The 20,320-nt window shown below is 31.2% G+C and overlaps 5 protein-coding genes across 11 annotated transcripts; 3 read left to right on the top strand and 2 right to left on the bottom strand.

Moving 5' to 3' along the window:
- Positions 1 to 48: 48 nt before the first annotated feature.
- Positions 49 to 4,915, top strand: LOC107496297 (zinc finger CCCH domain-containing protein 18). 5 transcript variants are annotated; one of them, XM_016117524.3, is made up of 9 exons: positions 49 to 151; positions 579 to 672; positions 1,066 to 1,983; positions 2,078 to 2,233; positions 3,231 to 3,410; positions 3,759 to 3,835; positions 3,957 to 4,136; positions 4,223 to 4,313; positions 4,406 to 4,915. In XM_016117524.3, exons 3-9 carry the CDS (start codon positions 1,082 to 1,084, stop codon positions 4,470 to 4,472), a joined length of 1,653 nt encoding a protein of 550 aa, XP_015973010.1. In that variant the 5' UTR covers positions 49 to 151; positions 579 to 672; positions 1,066 to 1,081; the 3' UTR covers positions 4,473 to 4,915. The 5 variants fall into 5 exon arrangements, with proteins under 5 accessions (XP_015973010.1, XP_052107847.1, XP_015973008.1 ...); XM_052251887.1 differs by having other exon boundaries at positions 55 to 73; XM_016117522.2 differs by lacking the exon at positions 49 to 151 and adding an exon at positions 159 to 438.
- Positions 4,916 to 5,232: 317 nt separating this feature from the next.
- On the bottom strand, positions 5,233 to 8,231 carry LOC107496299 (transcription termination factor MTERF9, chloroplastic). Its single transcript, XM_052251888.1, has 6 exons — positions 7,801 to 8,231; positions 7,426 to 7,492; positions 7,235 to 7,350; positions 6,481 to 7,170; positions 5,769 to 6,300; positions 5,233 to 5,614 (listed from the first exon to the last, which is right to left on the bottom strand). Exons 1-5 carry the CDS (start codon positions 8,107 to 8,109, stop codon positions 5,983 to 5,985), a joined length of 1,500 nt encoding a protein of 499 aa, XP_052107848.1. The 5' UTR covers positions 8,110 to 8,231; the 3' UTR covers positions 5,233 to 5,614; positions 5,769 to 5,982.
- A 540-nt stretch (positions 8,232 to 8,771) lies between these two features.
- LOC107496265 (uncharacterized) lies at positions 8,772 to 9,974 on the top strand. Its single transcript, XM_016117477.3, has 4 exons — positions 8,772 to 9,145; positions 9,263 to 9,312; positions 9,518 to 9,599; positions 9,705 to 9,974. Exons 1-4 carry the CDS (start codon positions 8,902 to 8,904, stop codon positions 9,749 to 9,751), a joined length of 423 nt encoding a protein of 140 aa, XP_015972963.1. The 5' UTR covers positions 8,772 to 8,901; the 3' UTR covers positions 9,752 to 9,974.
- Positions 9,975 to 13,557: 3,583 nt separating this feature from the next.
- Positions 13,558 to 15,766, top strand: LOC107496289 (scarecrow-like transcription factor PAT1). 3 transcript variants are annotated; one of them, XM_016117511.3, is made up of 3 exons: positions 13,595 to 13,722; positions 14,145 to 14,285; positions 14,386 to 15,766. In XM_016117511.3, exon 3 carries the CDS (start codon positions 14,408 to 14,410, stop codon positions 15,734 to 15,736), a length of 1,329 nt encoding a protein of 442 aa, XP_015972997.1. In that variant the 5' UTR covers positions 13,595 to 13,722; positions 14,145 to 14,285; positions 14,386 to 14,407; the 3' UTR covers positions 15,737 to 15,766. The 3 variants fall into 3 exon arrangements, with proteins under 3 accessions (XP_015972998.1, XP_015972996.1, XP_015972997.1); XM_016117512.3 differs by lacking the exon at positions 14,145 to 14,285 and having other exon boundaries at positions 13,558 to 13,722; XM_016117510.3 differs by having other exon boundaries at positions 13,594 to 13,722; positions 14,145 to 15,766.
- Positions 15,767 to 15,926: 160 nt separating this feature from the next.
- LOC107496290 (uncharacterized) lies at positions 15,927 to 16,987 on the bottom strand. Its single transcript, XM_016117514.3, has 2 exons — positions 16,674 to 16,987; positions 15,927 to 16,507 (listed from the first exon to the last, which is right to left on the bottom strand). The coding sequence occupies exons 1-2, from the start codon at positions 16,888 to 16,890 to the stop codon at positions 15,927 to 15,929; spliced, it is 798 nt and encodes a 265-aa protein (XP_015973000.1). The 5' UTR covers positions 16,891 to 16,987.
- Positions 16,988 to 20,320: the final 3,333 nt, after the last annotated feature.

A 20,320-nucleotide genomic window follows, 5' to 3' on the forward strand; every position in this document is an offset into this window, starting at 1 on the left:
TTGAATTGATATTTTCTCCAAAAAAATGCTATAAAGCCGAAAAAAAAAGCTTTTTTATTCCACTTAACACTGAGTAAGATAACAGATAACTATTGACATTGCCGACTTTGTGGAGCAGTTCAAGAGTGACAATCCTAAATTTAGCACATTGGTTTTTCCGAATTATTACTCAATTTATTATTTTTAATTTTGATTTTAATTTTATTCAAAAAGGGGTTTTTTTTAGTAAATTAAGGCAGTTCCAAGCAGTTATGGTCTTTCGAGGATCAAGCAAATATTGTGCCTAAATCTGTGACTATTTAACAGCTGTGTGTGACTTTGAAAAAAAAAAAAAAAGGTTCAAACTTTAAAGGAAATCAAATGTATACAGCACTGTAGAGTCATTTATCACTGAGTAAGTGCTTTAAGTCTTTTGTGTGAGACAGAGGGGGTTACTGGGTAGGTTCAAAATTTTCATTTTTATTCAATTGGGTTTTTGCTTATCTGCTCTCTGGATTCTTAGCCTTTTTCAAAAGCATTCCTTTGTTTTGCTTTTATTGTGAAAACTTACATGAAACTCTGTGCTTTCTTTCTTTTAGTTTGAGAGAGAGAAACAAGATTGTAGAATGAGCAAGTGTTGAGAGAAGGATAGATTGGTTGTTGAAACAGAGACACAGTCTTTCTGCTTAATGGGTACGTATATTGTTAGTTTTCTGTTTAGTTAACATTTTTTTTTTCAGAATTTTGCACAAAAAGAAAAAAAAAAGTTAGCTTTAAACACTCAAAATATAATGTTGAATGCTGTTGCATGTTTGCAAACTTTCATTTTTTTCATGTGTTTGTTATTTGTTGTTTTTACTTTTCAATTTTGTTATGTGATTTTGTAGAATGCATGTAAATATGTAACATTGTTTATAATATTTGGATTTTGATTGATATTTGTCCTGCAATATTTTTCTTTTAAATATTCAAATTATTTGCCTGTGATATTTGGATTGAGAGGTTTATTTAGTTTTTTTCATAGTTGTTTTCTTAGTACTAGTGTCTAGATCTTGTTCATGTTGTTTTGAATTTCAAAAAATGCAGTGACAAAATAGAAGTTATGGACATTTCAGAAGTTATGAACATTCCTGACTATACAAGAATTCTATTTGATAAGCTTCAGAAGTTTGAGCCTGAATATGCTTCAAAGATAATTGGAATTCTGCTTTTGCACAATGAACATGACATTGCTAAATTGGCCACATGTCCGGACCACATCGTCCGTGACGTGGCATTCAAGGCCAAGAATGATCTTCAAAGAATGTCTGCTCATAAACCATCCATAATTCCAATTTCAGTCCCTATGAACCCTCCACAAGGATTAAGCCATTTATCAGTAATATCACCTAGAACACCTACCTCTCCACCAAGCTTTCCGGTTCACAATTCTCCTTATTGGGATCCATATCCTGCTACCAATACTAACCCAGAGTTTATGAAGTACTCGGATTCGATTGCGGAACTGCAGAATCAGGCAGAGTTGTATGGTTTGGAGAGTCATGTAGATCCCATTGGCAGTGATTTCTATGGATTGGAAGCTTCGACGCCGAATTTCGGTGGAAAGGCCGGTAAAAGGTATTCAGGCTTGTCTGATTTTCCTGTTAAGACCTGTCACTACTTTAACAAAGGTTATTGTAAACATGGTGAAAGCTGTAGATACTATCATGGACAAGCCGGCTCCGAGAGCTTCTCTCATATGTATGGAAATGATTTTGTTAATGATGATCCGGTGGTTTCGCCGGGCTCACTAGCGCAGCTAGAACGTGAGATTGTTGATCTGTTAAAGCAAAGAAGACGCAATCCAATTACAATTGCTGCCTTGCCAATGGCATATTATGATAAGTACAAGAAGGTGCTTCAGGCAGATGGTTATTTAACCGAGAGCCAGCGGCATGGTAAGTCTGGCTATAGCTTGACAAAGCTTCTGGCGCGGCTGAGCAATAGTATTTGTGTCATAGACAGGTGGAGCTCTTATTAATCTTGGCGACTGTTTTCTTTCTGGAATTTATTGAATGTTTCTTACCAAATTTGACATTTTATTGTGATTGATTCACAGACCTCATGGGCAGCATGAGGTAGTTCTAGCAGAGGATGCTCCAAAATACACACAGAAGAGAGATTTTGTTCAAAATATCAGTGCATCGCGACAAATATATTTGACATTTCCGGCTGACAGCACTTTCACAGAGGAGGATGTCTCTAATTACTTCAGGTGAATTGTATTTTTGGCTGGGTTTGGTAAAGCTTTTTGAAGAGGTGCTTGTACTTTTTAAAGAGGACCTCATTTTGCGATTGATAAATTAAAAAGCCCAAGTGCTTGTGCTTGCAGCTTTTAAAAGTTAGGGGCGCTTTTGAAAGCATCAAAGAGGGAGTTTTTTAAAGTTAGCTTGTGTTTATCAAAATTAAAAAAAATCTAATATAATAAATATTCAAAATTACCATTATTAATTATTAACACCAGATTTCATTTAATTCCCATACATATTTCCTGTCATTATATTGTCATTGAAATACTCATATATTTCTAATTTCTCAACCTAATCTTCACAAATTCTAACACAATTTTCATATATTTTTTATTTTTCAACCTAATGTTCACAATTTCAACACAAATACATCTCTATCATGTATTAGGAATGGACTTCTATCTATTTATATTATTTTTTGTGCGTTGTTTTTGTATTTTTTAGATGTTTGTTTTTCTCTGTTTAAAACGTGAAGAAGGAGACTTGATTTATGGAAACCAATCATAAAATTTTCGTACACCAACTTCATAAGCATTAGTCAAAATTATAATAACAATATATATATATATATTCTCTGAATATATATAGATGGGTAATAGACGTATCAGTACTAACATTGATTACATACAAGTTTTATTATTAACTAATGATAACTCTATTCATATTAATATAGAGAGTAAATCAAATAAATATTCAAATGAAAAACAAAATTATTCTTTATTATAAATATGTTTATTATAATTTTTTTAATTTTTAAAAGCTGTTTTATTAAAAACTATTTTTAACAACCAAACGCAAGTGCTGCCGCTCTTAAAAAGCCGTCTTTTAAAAGACAGCTTTCATAAGCTACTTTCGAAAAATAAAAACTTTACCAAATTAAGTCTTTGTGTGTATCAGTGAAGTTCACACTTCATTTCAGCTGATTATTGTTAACAAATTTCTGATATATGTTTTCCTCTACAGCACATTCGGGTGTGTTGAAGATGTAAGGATTCCATGCCAGCAGAAAAGGATGTTTGGCTTTGTGACGTTTATTGATCCGCAAACTGTTAAAACTATTTTAGACAAAGGGAATCCCCATTATGTTCGTGGGTCTCGGGTGCTTGTGAAACCTTACCGGGAGAAGTCAAAGGTTATTGAAAGGTACTTCCTTGTCTAATGTTTCTTCGGTTAATTTACATTTTTAGCTCGGAATTGAATGCTTATACTCTGGATTTAAGTTTGAAATGTGGGTACAATTGCACTTGACATTAGAAAGGGTTCTTGTCATAATTTGATTGTTTCTTGGTATAATTGTATCAATATCTGATTATCTGAAGGTTAATTTAGAGAAATTTACATATGATAATAGTATATAGTAATTAATTTACTTTTGTCCTTTGTGTATGAATGAAATTTAGTAATTTAATTTTATCCTTTGATCATGCTAGTTATGTTGACAGATACTTCTTTTTCAAGAAACTTTTCATATCAACTTTAATTTGGTTGCAGGAAGTATGCTGATAGAATTCAGCACTCTATGTGTTACTCACCTCACCACGTAGACATGGATTCTGAAATGAACTCAAGTGAGTATCATATTATCTTGTTTGGAATCTATATTACTTGTCCTGTTTATATGACTTGTTTTGTAATCAGATTCTTTCTCTTATTAGTCATCAATATAACCATTTTCAATTTTTTTTATAGTTTCAAGAAGTTGTGGGAATGCTAGATCTCTTAGGAGACAACTGATGGAAGAGCAGGAGCAGGCTCTAGAACTAGTAGAAATGCAAAGGAGACGTTTGGCAGCGTTGCAGTTTGCCCAAAATTCTCTGTCTACTTCACCCCAGTTTCGCTTCTCCACGAATGGAATGAGAGCTTCAGAAGGTATGTAGTAGTAATATGAATTACATTTATTTATTATGTGTACATTCTTTGTATCATTCTTTATAAGGCTACTTTACATTTTTCAGATCATTTCAATTTCAACTTTCATCCTCAAGAATCTTTCAATGATAATGAGAAACCAAGTAATATAGACACCAATTTCTCGGATGAAAACAGGTAAATGTACCTTATCACAATTTCTTTGTATTGTTGTCTTGGAAAATCTATTTGTACAATCCATAAACAATATTTTTTGTTTGGGCACGCAGCAGCAGCCAAGGGCTTGACCTTCCGGACAGTCCATTCGCATTTCCGGTGGAGAATGAGAATCAATAAGTCTTATACTTTCAGAAACACACACAGAAGAAATATAGAGTTTAAATAGCCCAAGGCCAAAGGCATCAACTTTCTTTTGATATACTATACAGTACCAAGTAGCTTTGAAGTTTAGTCAAAATCTCTGGCTAGTACATAAAAGGCTGAAGAAGGAGAGTTTGAAGACACAACTTGAACAGGTGGAATTAACATAATTCTAATGATACTTGTAGCGAGATTTATAGTTTTATATATCATACAAAATGATAAAAGGTATGTTTTAAGATGAAGGTAGCAGCAGAAGGATTATAAGTTATTAGTAGGACTATATATTATATTATGCATAGTTTTCAACCATATTGTATCCTTGTCTAGACTCTGGCCAACTAGACTATAGCTTTTTTAAGCATAAACAACTTAAATAACAGTTTGTGGTAATTTCAATATCAGTATTTTACATTTTACTGCTTTATGATATCTTTTTTTTATTCTTTAAGATTTGTTAGTGCCGTTTCACCAAATTTATGTTGGTTTTATATTCAAGGAAATGATTAGTGCATTCTACTTCTGCGTGAGCAAGGAAGAAACTTTTGGAAAGATTTTTGTAAAGATTGAATTAGCAAACATGAATCTGGCTATCTTAGTAAAACTCATGAATTTAAATAATCCTTTTAACAATTTATTATCATAGAACCAATGAATCTTCAAATTAGTGTCTTATGTAATTTAATATAAAATTTCGATTTTCGAATTCTTATTACTGTCTACACCAGACGAAGACTTATGGATTTTGATCAAAAGAAAAAAGAGGAAAAGGTAAAGAGAAAAAGGTAGGATTGCTGTAATACAAGTATCTCAGAAGAGATTGAACATGATATTTTAGCTTGTATCCATGATGAGATTGCCTTCATAGTAACAAACAATTTTCAAGTTTGTATCTGAATGGTGATGGTGAAACGTGTAACAAATAAAGTAATATTGATTTGAAGAAAAACTAAATAAATAAATATAGCAGCAAAAACACCAAAGCAAAAATAAATCCTAATGACAGAAAAGTCACCCAAAAAAAATCCTAATGACAGAATATGTAAGCTGTAAATTTAACTTGATGCCGCCTCCTTCTATAATTTATACCAGTGTAAGTTTGCAATATTGTCCACAACCTGCAACAAGTTAGGGGTTACTAACAGCATAATGAATGCACTATAAAGAAGCTAACATCAGCATATTGAATGTATATTCCTAATCATGAAAATCAAACCACTAAAGAAGCTAACAGCATATTGAATGTATTAATCATCAAAATGCCAAGCTCACCTTACAGTGCAGACTGCAATATGATGTGTTCTGTCTTTTCATATCAAGATGCTTTATAAACAACCCGAGAATAATGAAGGAACTCAAAGGATCATGCTTCAGCCATAATGCCGAAAAAAATATAGCAACATGTTACTCGATGTTAGATTTCTAGAGATTGTTCTTCCTTCAGTACTGATTGCAAGTATATTAACACAAAATTGATCCTGGTCTGTCACATTTTTCTTTCGAATTTCTCGGCAAACCTTCTGACTAATAATCTTTGACGAAATGCCAAATATTTATCCAAACTAGTTCCAGCCCACTGTTGACAAAAGCATTCATCAGTTGGAACAAGAGATCCAAGTGGAAAGGGTCCTTTTGGAGCTTTCTTCAAGGAAACCAAGAACCTATGACGAGGACGGATTCTTTGGTCCAAAGACAAGCTAAGGTACATTGGGTATTTGGTCAAGGATTGCACCTCATTGTTGAGTTCATTTACCAAGTACAAATACTTGGGCTTCAGATTGTCCTCTAAGGACAGAGATAGCACCTGCAGGTTCAGTAGTAACTATAGATAAAGACGATTCTTAAGGATCAATTCAATAGTTAAGTAAAAAATTACATAGGACAGAATATAATACAATGGAACGGGAGTAAGGAAATTTGGAACAATAAAACAGAATATTTTTCATTTATCAATAATGAAAGTACAAAAGAAATGAAAAATTACCTGTGTAAGACTAGTCAATACTTTCAAGATGTCTGAATTTTTCATTCCTATGCTTCTTAGGAAGTTTATCCTTGGAAGTAATCCATCATCTATGCTGTAGTGGAGAAGCTGAGGATGTTTCGTCACCATCTTCACTATGCTATCTTTGGGTGCTCCCAACTCTTTGGCTAGAAACATGTATCGAGTATTCCATGAAACGTCAATGCGCTGGACAAGAATTTGTGGGCTTAGCTGAATGACCTTACCCAAGTCTCTTTCCTTGATTCCAACTTCCTCAACTAAATATCTTACTGTCGGTTTTAATGAATTTTCAACACTATAAGAAAAAAGCGATGGAGCGACGGCAACGATTTGCCCTATCCTGGAACTTGGTATTCCCAAGCCTGCCAAGAAAGCAACATGAGACTTCAAATTGTTCTCCACCGTATACCCCAGAATCTGAGGCTGCCTCACAAGGATTCTTCTAACATCTCTATGTTTGACACCGACACTCATTAAGTAATCTAACCTTTCCTGTGCAGAGCATACATTGATTTGAAGTGACGGCATGTGCCTTTGATACATCTGGACGAAGTGTGACTCCTTGATTCCAAAGGTGCTTAAGTAATCAAGAAGCGGTAACCATTTCGAATCCAAGATAATCTCTTCCGACAGCCGTGGATATTTCTTCTCCTTTAAGTTCTTATCAAGCTGCAACCAAAATGCAAGTTAAACCTTTTAAAACTGAACAGCTTACTGTAACACCATTTGGTACCTTTCCATTGTAGTTTCGCCGTAAAGACGCCACTCCCTCGCTTCCGCGAATTCTAGTGCTTGGTTCATTATCAAAATCTCTTACACCCCATTCCTTTTCATTTTGTCTTTCTTTTCCTGCACAAACAAACAAGATTATACAACATTCAACTTTCCTCTTAAAACTAGTCAGCAAAACTCTTTCAAGCATACCTTTACTTGCATGCAACTTAGATCTCTTGCCATTAGTGTCCAAGCGAGCAGGCTCAGCAAATTCTTCCTAAGAACGCATTGCACAAACAAGAATAAGATTACAAAAACAAATCCCCAAAAGCATCAACAAGATTACAAGAACACCGACGTTATTTTCCAAATCGAAATGTTATGAATACCGGAAATGAGAGCTTCATCGTCCCTCACCAACGAAAATTTGGATTAATTGCCAGCAAAGTTAACTCATAATAACACATTAACACCTTAAACAATGAACAATAAAAATTTCAAAATTTGTTTTCTTTCTGAAAATTAAAACCGAAACAAATAAATATGAACATGAAATTGAGCTAAGGAGGAACAAATGAAACTCACATCAGAGAGCCAATCACCGTCCTCGTCGTCATCGTCATCGTCGTCGTCGTCGGAATCGTAGGTAGAGAGAGGGTAACCGTACTTAGACTTACGGTTGGTCTTGAGAATGTTTGGATTGGAATGCGCCGCAGCAACCACAAGCAGCACCTTGCTGCCGCCACCACCACCTCCTCTTCCGTCAATGGATGAAGATGCAGAATTCGAATTCGAACTCGGATTGAAATGCCATTCAACAAAGTTCCGAAAGGAAGAAGAAGAAGAAGAATAGAGGAGGGGATTGCAGGGATAGAGAGAGAATATGGAAACCATTTGTAGAGAGAGAATATTCTCCAAAACCCTACTGAGGGTAGAATCTCTTAACGATGTTTCAGTTGAAACTTCAGAGGTTTATCCATTTCTTCTTCTTCTTCTTCTTTCAGCAATAGAGCTAATTTAATTTAATTATTAATGTGAATAATTTTTTTTATTTAACTTAGTCAACTTATCCAAATATTTTATATCAACAAAAATTATTTGCAATAGTATTTTGTCATGCTATTTAAATTAATATTTACTACAACTTATTCTATTAATAAATCATCCTCAAAGTTGCTACAAAGTTCAATCTGAAATTCTTAATAACTAATTTAGATTATCAAATAATTTACTTAATTAAGTATTATTTGTTAAAATTTAAACTCTCAATATTTACTTAAATGACTCGATGAAGAAATAGTTAGTTATTTGAACTAATAGTCTGACCTAAGTTAGTTATTAAGTGATAAATTTTTTTTGTTATTCACAGTATTCATTAATCTGATAGGCTAAGAATTAATTTGTCACAAATTGAAGTTTTATTTAAGAATTTATTGTTGATGAATAAATTATTGTAAACACAAAAAGAATTTAAATCCGTAATATTTACTTAAACAAATGAGTGAACTCAAGTATTGTTTATTAAGTGGTAAATTTATTACTAGAACCTTATCGAGAACGTGAATCACAGAAGCAGCCCATGGATCAGAGAAAGCCCACGTAGCCTTCTTCATTTTCAATATTATTATTATATTAACGGCTTAGCCGTAGATCTGTGAACCGGACCGGGCTGGCCCGTTGCCAACCATGGAATCTGCACTCTCTTCTTCTCTGCTTTCCTTAGCAACTCCGACCAGACTCACACCCATTTCTTGTTCTCCGCCAAGACATGCAACAGTTCCTCTTTGTGTCAGAACAAGCTCCACTTTTTCAGCTAAGTTTGCAGAAACAAGAAGAACATCAACAAAAGTCTCGGCTATCAATGATGTAACCACTGTTCTTGACCCTGCTCCAGTTGAAATCACATGGCAAATCATAGTTGGAACTATAGGTATATTATTCTATCTCATGAAATATTTCAATTCAATAATAGAAAGCTATAAGCCTTTTAGAAAAAAGTTATTTTCCAAAATTTACTATTTTCTATGTGTTGTTTATATTTTTGCAGCTGGGATTACACCTTTTGTGGTGGCAGGGATAGAGTTCAGCAAAAGGATTGTAAGGGAACCTTTTGATTTTGATTCATTTGTCTTCACGTGATATTAATAGTTAAGAACTATTAGATGATAATTTAGTTAAATATGTTAAACTATGTAATGATTTTCAATCATTAACTTCACATGGAAGACAGTTACATGGGAGTTTTCACCTCTTTTATTTTTAGAAAAAATCTTAATTCATGAGTTTTGAATTTTTATTGCAGATAGCACAAAGGAAATGTGAGGAATGTGGAGGATCAGGGATTGTTTTCAGGGACAAGAAGTATTTTCGTTGCCCTGAATGTGGTATGTCAAAATTTCATACTTCAATTTTAAAACTTGCTAATTTACATTGCCACTAAAGAGGGATTCTATATCTAACTAAGAAACTTCATATTCTGTCTAATGTAGGTGGATTTCTTCCTTGGCAGTCATGGAAGAGATTCTTTTCTGGTTAGATGCCTTGTGATACATTGCACATAACAATACTTCAACAATCACAACCTTGTTATAGAACATATTCATTTCTCATCCAATCAAATAATCTTGGTTTAGGTTGATTGTTTTTTATGTATGTTTAACTTAATATCACTTTTAATTCGGTTTTTTTAACATTCTTTACTAAGTAAGGAGTACTGCTCTACTTGTCACTTAAATAAATTTTAGTTTTTTATTTATTAATTTTAGATCAATGATTTAAATTTAAAGTAGATTTTAGTATTTGAAATTTAGAAATTAAAATTTAAGATTTAAGATTCATAATTTACGGTTTATAATTTAAGATTTAGAATTCATAATTTAAATTTTAAAATTCAAAACACATTGTATTTCTTATTTTCTATAGAAAGTATTAGCATTTTTTTTTAATTTAATATATTACAAAATAATTTTATTTCTCTTTTTTTTACAAATTAAGATTTTAATATTTTTAATTATGATAAAATTCTCAAATTATAAAATTCATTCTATTTTTTTATGAATTTAATTTTGATGTATGTAAAATATTTTACATTCGTTCTTTTGAATGATCATTTATACGCAGTGGCGGAGCTTAACTAGAGCAATGGGAGGCCATGGCCTCCAAATTTTTTATAAAAAAATTAGTAATAATTCTTCAAAAAATAAAGAATACTTCAGTTGACTCAAATGCTTTACTATAATTTACAGTATCCATGTTCAATGTTTTGCTTCTCATTCTAAAATTAGGTCTATTTTATTCATTTAATTTAATATTATTTTATATATTACTATTTATTTAATTTAATTTTTCATATGATAACAAATATTAGAATATTCAATAAGTATTGATATTATTGTATTTGTATAAATTGATAAAAAAATCAATAAATATTATAAATTTTAATATTTATCCTTCTAATTTTTTTTACATATTTTACAGGATATATATTTAAATTTTTATACAAAATAATGATGAAAAATAAAAATTGATAAATTTTTTAAGAAGAAGACTAATATTCAAGAAGAAGAACATATAATTTCTACAATATCAACATCTATAAATAGTTCTTCTATTTTAATGAATCACAAAAAAAAAAAAATACAACTTTCAAAATTTTAAAGAATTGCATTTAATGAGTTTGATCTTAAATATTTATATTAAATTTTTAGCCCCCAAAATTTGTTTCAAATTCCACCACTATTTACGCAATCAATATAAAAATTAATTATTTTATTGATGTAATATTATCTAATTAGATACATATATAAAATTACTTTACACTATTCGTTCATCATAATTAAATTTGTTTTTTCTATTTGGGTTAGAATTCGTGTATCTTCCTTCTTTTTTAATTGGACCTTGTTACCGTATCCTCTTTATTTTTGGAATTAGATATTACAATGTATTACTCACATTAGAAATTGAAATGAACGATGAGTTTTAACCTTTAACACGGATGGTCAAAAATTCAGAAAATTCCAATGAGGACACGTACAACACATGGAGGTGTTGTAAACAAATTAAAAGAAAAAAGAAGAAGAATTTTGAGTTTAAGTTGGACTCAACTTCTACAATCAGATTTGCAAGGATTTCAACGCTAAAAAAACACTACAAACACTTTGCCTTCCTAGTTGGAAACATAGTACAAAAGTCATTCATTTTTTGTCAAGAAATGTAGCTGTGGTTGACAGGCCAAAAGTGACACACTTGATTATGTCCAATTCTACACAATAATTGATTAATAATTATTTTAACATTTTTTTTTTAAATTATGCGTGAGACTCGATATTAAAATCTTTAGACAAATATAAAAAAAAATTATGTAATTTGAGTTATAGTTCATTTATAATTATTTTAATATATTTGCCACTTTGAATATTTGAAAAAATATATATGTAGTATAGAGAAATAGTATCAAAATATATTCATTTATATTTATAATCATGTTGCATATTCGCTAAAAATAAGTTATTAATTAGTTATTGTGTATAAAATGTGTTTGTTATTTAATAAAAAATATTATACTATTGTAAATATTTTTTATTGTTCATTTATTATAAATTTAATTATTTTACTAGTTAATTATTTAATTAAACAATATATAAATTAAGAGAAAAGCTCTGCATACAAGTTATTAGGACTTGTATGCTTTACAAGTTAATTAACGAATAAATCCTAAAAACGCGATGCAAGGTCTACGTTCTTCTTCTTTTTCTTCCTCTTCCTCTTCTTCTTCTTCTTTTCTTTCGTTTCTTACCTTCTCTTTCTCCTTCTTCTTCTTTTTCTTGCTGCACGTTCTTCTTCCTCTTCCTCTTCTTTTTCTTCTTCTTTTCTTTCGTTTCTTGCTTTCTCTTTCTCGTTCTTCTTCTTCTTGCATGTTCTTCTTCCTCTTCCTCTTCTTCTTCTTTTCTTTCGTTTCTTACCTTCTCTTTCTCCTTCTTCTTCTTCTTCTTGCTGCACGTTCTTCTTCCTCTTTCTCTTCTTCTTCTTCATTTATGTGCTTTTCTCTCTGTTTTCTTTATTCGTTATTCTCGATTTTCATTTTTTTGACATCAAGCTCTGAAATCGTTTTTGAAGAAGAAGAAGTAGCAGAAGATGAGGAGGAGAAAGAGAAAGAGTTCTGAAATATGCATAAGGTGTACTTCAACGAATTTTGGGTGTATTTCTTAAATCCTTTGGGTGTATTTTTGTAATCCTTTGGGTGTATTTCTGTAATCCTTTGGGTGTATTTCTGTAATCATTTTAGTGTATTTCTGTAATCGTTTGGGTGTATTTCTGAAGTTCCATTATTTTCAAATTTGGCAAGAAAATTATTTTCATGGAGGAAGAAGAAGAAGAGTCGTTCATAATGCATGGTGAGTAGCGCGCTTTGGAAACAGGAAGTTGTTGAATAACATGCGTTTTATTTACTCTTGAATGTGGAAGTATGCAATGTGTTAATTAAGTGTAATGCATGTGTTTTATTGGACTTATAAGATTAATAAGCCAAAAAGACTTATATGTGTAGCAGGCCTCATAAATTAATATGTATAAATATATAAAAATACATAATAATTAATTCTATAATTAATGTTTAGTATGCATAAAGCATTTTTGTTATATATATATATTTAATAATGTTCTAAAAAATTTTAAATAGATAGTGATTATTATATAAGTTATCATTATGGACAAATGCACGTGTTATGAAGAATAATATAGAAATAATGGTAATGAGTAGGGTTATGAGAAATTTAATGAGAATATAGTAATAAGTAGTAACACAAGTGTGAAGTCAAAGAAACCGTGTTGACCAGTATCCTATGATTTCATTTCACACGTTGGTAAAAGGTTACGACAATCTTTACCAAGCATACCTTTTTTTTGGTTTCGCACTTCAAAAATTCGCATAGAATTGTTAATTATTTTTAATTATCAATTTGATTTTGGGTGCATTTGTAAATTATTATTAATATTTTAATAATCAACAACAACTTTATTATTATATTTTTGTATTATTTTACACAATGAATATTCCAATCGGTCATTAGAAACGTGGAAGAATGCATTTTAATAATTAGTTAATCATATAATCTTCTGTATAAAATAAGTATTATAATAATGTTAAGCGAAAGTGACGTCATGGTTAAGATAAGAAACCATAAAGAGAGGAAATTAAATAATAACATTTGTAATATTTTGTATAAAGTATAAACATATTATAAACATGATTGAAGATTATATAATAAAGAAAAGGACAAGAAAAATCTTGGTTTCTTAGCTACGCGTCTCTATAAAATATCAACAAATATATGCATTTATTTCAGAGGAATTAGACCAAATTCTCAACCACCACCTTGAACCCAAAAAAAAGAAGAAAAAGAAAAGAAAAGAAAGAAAAAAAAAACTTCATAGAAATTAAGTATTCATTATTTGTTGTCTTGGCATCGAAGTTCAAAGTTCAATACACACTTTCTCTCCATATCTCTGGTGAGTTTCTCTGAAATTGTTTGTAGTCTTAACTCTTGTGTTCTTGTTCTTAAGTCAAAGATGAAGCTGCATCTTTCTATGCTAATTATTGTGTCAAAACTTGTTGCTGATGAATGAAAATTTTTCATCCCTTTTCTGGTTTTTAAATCTAAGTGGCTCTTTTTAGTTAAATGAGTTGAAAGTTCTGAGTTTGAACTTTGAATCATTTAGTAGTAGTATAGAACATGATGTAATTAAGAATCATTAGTTCAAGTAGAAGAGTAATTACTAATGATTATGTTTTTAGCATTAGAGAGATTCATAGTTAATATTTTATTCATGTGTGGTTTGAAAATAGATTATTTGGTAGCAACATAAACACTTTGTGATTATTGTTCCATCAACACTGAAATACTGCATTTTTTTGTCATCTTTTTCTGCAGAAAATCTCAAATGTGAACAACATTCGAATTTGTAATTTGGGAATTAGTAAAATCATTCTGGTGTTGTTTGCATATATTCAAAAGAACTTGTTACCTTTTGAATGCAAACAAACATGTCCTATTCTTGTTACTTCCTTCAAAGTGAGAACCTAAACAATAATTACCCTTTACTTCATAATTCAGAACACTATTGCACCCTTGAATCTTCTTCTACTAACCAAAACTCCCCATCTTCTCTTAGTTTCTCACCTGAGATTACTCCAATGTTGAAGCAAGACCGCGTCGAACATGACAATGAATCTTGCTTGACACATGATCAAGATGACTTGAGCAACAAGTTAAGGGAATTGGAAAGTGCTATGCTAGGATCTGATGCAGATATTCTAAACACATATGGTGCTGCTATGATTCCACAAGAATATGACTCATTCTTGAGGTGGGGGAAAATGATGGAGGTGATATCGCGAGGCGATTTGAAAGAGATGCTTTGTGCTTGTGCAAAAGCAATGTCAGAGAATGACATGGAGACAACTGAATGGCTGATTTCTGAGCTGCAAAAAATGGTGTCGATTTCCGGGGATCCGGTCCAAAGATTAGGAGCATACATGTTGGAGGCACTTGTTGCAAGGCTAGCCACTTCAGGAAGCACAATCTACAATGCCTTGAGATGCAAGGAACCTACTGGCAATGAACTCCTTTCTTATATGCATATGCTTTATGAGATCTGTCCATACCTCAAATTCGGATATCTTTCTGCGAATGGATCGATAGCCGAAGCAATGAAGGATGAAAATGAAGTTCACATAATTGATTTTCAGATTAACCAAGGAGTTCAATGGATAAGCCTCATAAAAGCACTTGCTGCAAGGCCTAATGGATCACCAAAGATCAGAATAACATGTTTTGATGACTCTACCTCTGCTTTTGCCAGAGGAGGAGGACTTAACATAGTTGGAGAAAGGTTATCAAGAATTGCAAATTCATGTAAGGTTCAATTTGAATTTCATGCTCTAGAAGTTTCCCCTTCTGAGGTGAAGCTTGATGATCTTGACATTAGGCCTGGTGAGTCCATTGCTGTGAATTTTGCCATGATGCTTCACCATTTACCGGATGAAAGCGTGGATAGCCGGATAAATCATCGCAACCGGTTGTTAAGACTGGCAAAGTTCTTGTCACCTAAGGTGGTTACCTTGGTTGAGCAAGATTCTAACACAAGTAATCTTCCTTTCTTCCCACGTTTTGTTGAAACAATGAACTACTACTTGGCTGTTTTCGAATCAATCGACGCAGCTCTTCCAAGGGATCACAAAGAGAGGATCAATGTGGAACAGCATTGCCTTGCTAGAGAAGTTGTTAATCTGATAGCATGTGAAGGCGCAGAAAGAGTCGAACGCCACGAGGCTCTGAAGAAGTGGAGATTGCGCTTCGAAAGGGCCGGATTCTCACCATATCCTTTGAGTTCTTATGTTAATTCTTTGATTAGGCAGCTTCAAGAAAGCTACCCTGGACAATACACTCTAGAAGAGAGAGATGGTGCTTTACTTCTTGGTTGGAAAAATCAATCTCTTATTGTCTCTTGTGCTTGGAGATGAAAATTCAGTCATAGATTCATGGTTAGTTTATGTATGATAATCCCTCCTTCTCTAGAATCCCATGTTTCATAGTCAAATTACCATGTTCTGTTAAAAAGTACATTCAATTTCAGAAAATCTCAAGAGAGGTCAATGTAATTTACCCTAGAAAGAATGGTAACAATATATTACTACAGAACATGTATGTATGTTAGCTAAAAATGATTACAAAGCAAGGAAGTATAGAACTTGGATTTTTCACTACAAATTTTTCTAAGCTAAATTGAATTTCTCCCAAACCATTTGAGACAGGCCCTTCAAATTCACCATCAACTTCATTCATTGAAGTTCCAGCAATTATCCTGCAAACAATTGCAGCTCTTTTCACAATCCTAACTCTTGTAGTGGCAACTGTTTGCTCCTTTCCAATGTCATTATTCAATTGAATCTTGGCATGTTCTGTGTTGAAGTTGAATTGAATTGTTTGGCAAAGACAACATGAAAGATCTTTACACAAATCATGAACTTTCTTCACAGCTTTCCCTTGGAAACACCTCACTGTGGTGGCATAGAATCTCAACAATTCATTGCCATCCACTGTGCTCCTCGGATGCTGCTCGTCCGCGTTCTTCTTCACATTTTCTCTGTACTTCTCAAACCTTTCTAGAACTTGTTCTGAGTAGCTAACTCTTAGAACTGTCTTAATCTTCCTCAGTGGTTTTGATGTGTTCATCCAAGCCTTCTGAAATATCATCTCAACAATTTTCCTTGAAGGATCTCCAACACTAAGCTCTATCACAATTTCCATAATCACAAGTAACCAATTAGTACTAAGTATTCAAGAAATTTGAAGCATGTCTATGCATTACTTTAACTAATTAGTTAATTAGTACTATGCTCAAGAAATTTGAAGCATGTCTATGCATTGTAGATGAGTTATGAAGGAAATTGAATTTACCATGAAGCCTAGCAAGAGTGTTATTTGGCCTTGATAGAACAATGCTAGGTGGAGTTTCCAATGGAGGGTCATTATGGTCTTTGTCTCCATTGATTTTCTTCTCTTTCTCAGAAACACAGAAGCTTCCTTTGCCACATTTTGGTGGCTGCCTTATCACATCACTAAGCTTGCTTCCACATTTAACATTATCCTTCAAAGAAACCCACAAAGCTTGCATCTCTCTCAAATAAGTTAGTAGTACTAAACAACTTTGTGTTGTGAACAAAAAAAGAAGTGCATACAAGATTATGAGTTATTCCAAAATGAATGAGAGAGAGATGTGTATGTGTTAAGTCTAGAATTGTTGCAAAAGTTTTCAGATTGAATACTAACTGTCTTTATTCATTTATGATTCTTTCTTTTTATTATTATTATTATTATTTTGGGGCCACAGGTTGTTCTTTTTTGTCATTGAGTAAAATCTAGTTACAACAATATCACATGCCTAGCTAATGAAATTTTACAACTACAAATATCAACTTCACCTGTTCAGTCAAAGTTTCCTCACTAAATTTCATCATTTTTGAAAAGTCAAAGTTATAATCCAAACCATACAAAATATATCAACTTTTTTTATTTGGTTTTGTTGTTTGTACTCACCATAGAATGTATATTTTTGTTTATTTGGTTTTGTTGTTTGAATATATCATCATGTAAAGATAATAATCAGAAATTAATGGATATATCGACATATTTGACTAAATTGTTTAATATAACACGTGTTTATATTTGAGTTATTATTTTTACATAAAAATATTTTTATGTGAGTAATCGTCCCAAAAATAGTTAGTATATTTATGTTTACTTAGTAAAAGAGGATAAAAGAAAAAAATAGCATAAATAATAAATCTATCTAGATAAATACTATTTCTAAAATTTTATCAAATAAAAGATGAAATTAGAGGTTTTTTTTTTTTTACCAAAGATAAAAGACTCGAACTCGCGATTTCTTAGTGAGTATAGGAAGACTATGTCATTTGAGTTATAATGCTTACGACAACTACAGTGGTCATGCAAGTATGGTTAGAATTAAAGTTACAGTTTTTTTTTATATTTTAGTAACGCTTTTTTTAGTAACAATTTTTAAAAAATATTGTTATATAATAAAAAAATATTATTTTAATTTTAATAATACTTTCTAAAACATCATAACTATTGTAATTACCCTAATATAGATATATATTAGAATGCACATTTTATTATTTGTTTATCTGGTCACAATTTATTTTCAAAATGTGTAGATTCCAACGTTACAACAAACATTCTCTCCTAGTGAAGTTCAGCAAATAAAACAAGAGTGTTACTGAAAAAGGAAGAAGCATTATTTGCATTTGGCATAATAACCAAATCTTAAATGCACTAAATGTGATTGTTGATGATAACAATCATTAACAATGAGAAAAAGATAAAAGCATAGCCAAAGAAGAAGGTTCATGAATAGAGCAAGAAGTGGCCAAAGCAAAAACAAAACAAAACAAATAAATTTAAGAAAGTTGTACTTTACTTGCAGTGCAATCAAAGTGCCAACGTGAACATGTCAGAACGAATGGTTCCAAAGAAAAAAGAGAACAGAATCCAATCTTCCATCCATATTGATGCACCATTAACATTACTCCTATAGTACTATGAAAATATATATATATAGAATATAAGGTCAATATATTCTTGTATAACTAATAGTTCTTTGTTAAATTTTTATCCAAAAGTGCCATATCACATAAATAAATGCATAAATGTATCAAACAATATACTTAATATTTCAAGTAGGGGTGAACGCGGGTCGGATATGGCCAAAATTTCGATATGATCCGCACTAAAATTATCGGATCAGATCTAATATCTGCAGTTTTTAAGTTTGGATTGCGGATCGGATCGGATCAGATATCGGATATATCCGCAAAATACAAAAATATTTTTAAAAGCTTATTTTTATTAAAAAATATCAATAAAATTTATTTTTTCTATTTTTTTAAATATGTTTACTCTTAAAATAATATTAAACATACATTTCTTAAATAATAAATTAAAATAATACAACATATATAATAATTTTTAGTTGAATAAAATATAAAAAGAATATTTATTTATTTATTTATTTATTTTTGCGAATTTGCGGATCAGATATGCGAATATCTACACAAAATCCGCAATTCGATCCGATTAGTGTGCGGATTTGATCCGATCCGATCCGATAGTCTTACGGATCGAATGCATATCTGCAATTTTCAAATCGATTTCGGATAAATACCGCGAATATGCGGATTGAATCCGATCCATGAACAGCCAAATCCCAAGTCAATAAATTAGAAAAGGAAATTTAAAGAGCCCAATTTTTTTTATAAATTATAGCTATATTATTTTAAGGAGTTATTAAAATTTGGCACATTTTGGATTAAAGTGTGTGGGGCTAACAGCATGTGAAGAGGCTCGGCGTGACTATAGGAATTGAAATTACCATTTTACACTTACACAGTGTGTAAATTGTAATGATATATACACAGGAAAAGTGTCATAATCTTATCCAATCTCATCATTATTTACCATCCACTTTTCTCTCTTTTTCTTTTTCCCTTCCCCACTTTTTTCTCTTCTCATTAACGGCTTTCATGCGATTTGTGTTGTGTCTCTTTCTTGAAAAATTTGTACATCTACTGTCCCAAAAATATATACATAGATACAAATATATGTAGTTCATTTAATTGTTAAATCATTACTAAAAATATAAACATAATTATCACTAAAAATCAATTTTACTCCAAGTTATTGATAATGAAAGTGATAAAGGTAAAATATGAAATTTTAAAAGTTTTAATAGGATAAAATTATAATAATTTACGTCTCAATTTTGAGTAAAATGCTAAATATATATAATTTGTATGTTTTTATAATTTTATGTATCAGCATTTTTTTTTAAATTTGTGTCTAACTAAATAAATAAAAAGTAAACGCTAAACGTTAAATATGTGTCACTCTATCCATATCTCTAAAAGACATTTATAATAACTAAATATGACTATATATTATCTTCTTAATTTTATAATGACACACATTAATTTGTGTTTAATAAATAAGATGTGATACGGAATTATGAATATAAATATATAAAATAAATTTTATTTTAAGATTTAATTATATAATCATGTTTAATTAGTGATAATAATCGGTATTAACCTTTATGTTATGACCCTTTTAAAGAATTTCATAAAACATTCTCTAGATATATAACATTAAACTAACAACTACCTGACATGTTAGAACTAAATAGATGAAAGATCTTAGATTAATGCTGGTGTAAATGTACTAGGAATATATTCAAAAGAAAAAAAATAAAAATCTTTACTTTTATTTTTGCTTGTGTCAGATTTCTAGAAACAGCAAGCTCAGCACAGTTGCCAATGCTGCAGTAATGGTTTCCAAAACTACAGTACTGAGAGAGAGGGAGGGACCAATCATGTCCTTTGCCAAAATATGAGGGGGTTTTAGACTTTATTGTTTTCAATTTTGTGGATAAAACTTACAATTATTATTGTTTACATGCACATGATAGACTAAGTAAGTAAGTAAATAACATAGCGTTTGTTTTGAGATATTGGGACAGAGACTGAAAG

The sequence above is a fragment of the Arachis duranensis genome, chromosome 7 (assembly GCF_000817695.3).
Source record: "Arachis duranensis cultivar V14167 chromosome 7, aradu.V14167.gnm2.J7QH, whole genome shotgun sequence".
NCBI classification, from domain to species: Eukaryota; Viridiplantae; Streptophyta; class Magnoliopsida; order Fabales; family Fabaceae; genus Arachis; species Arachis duranensis.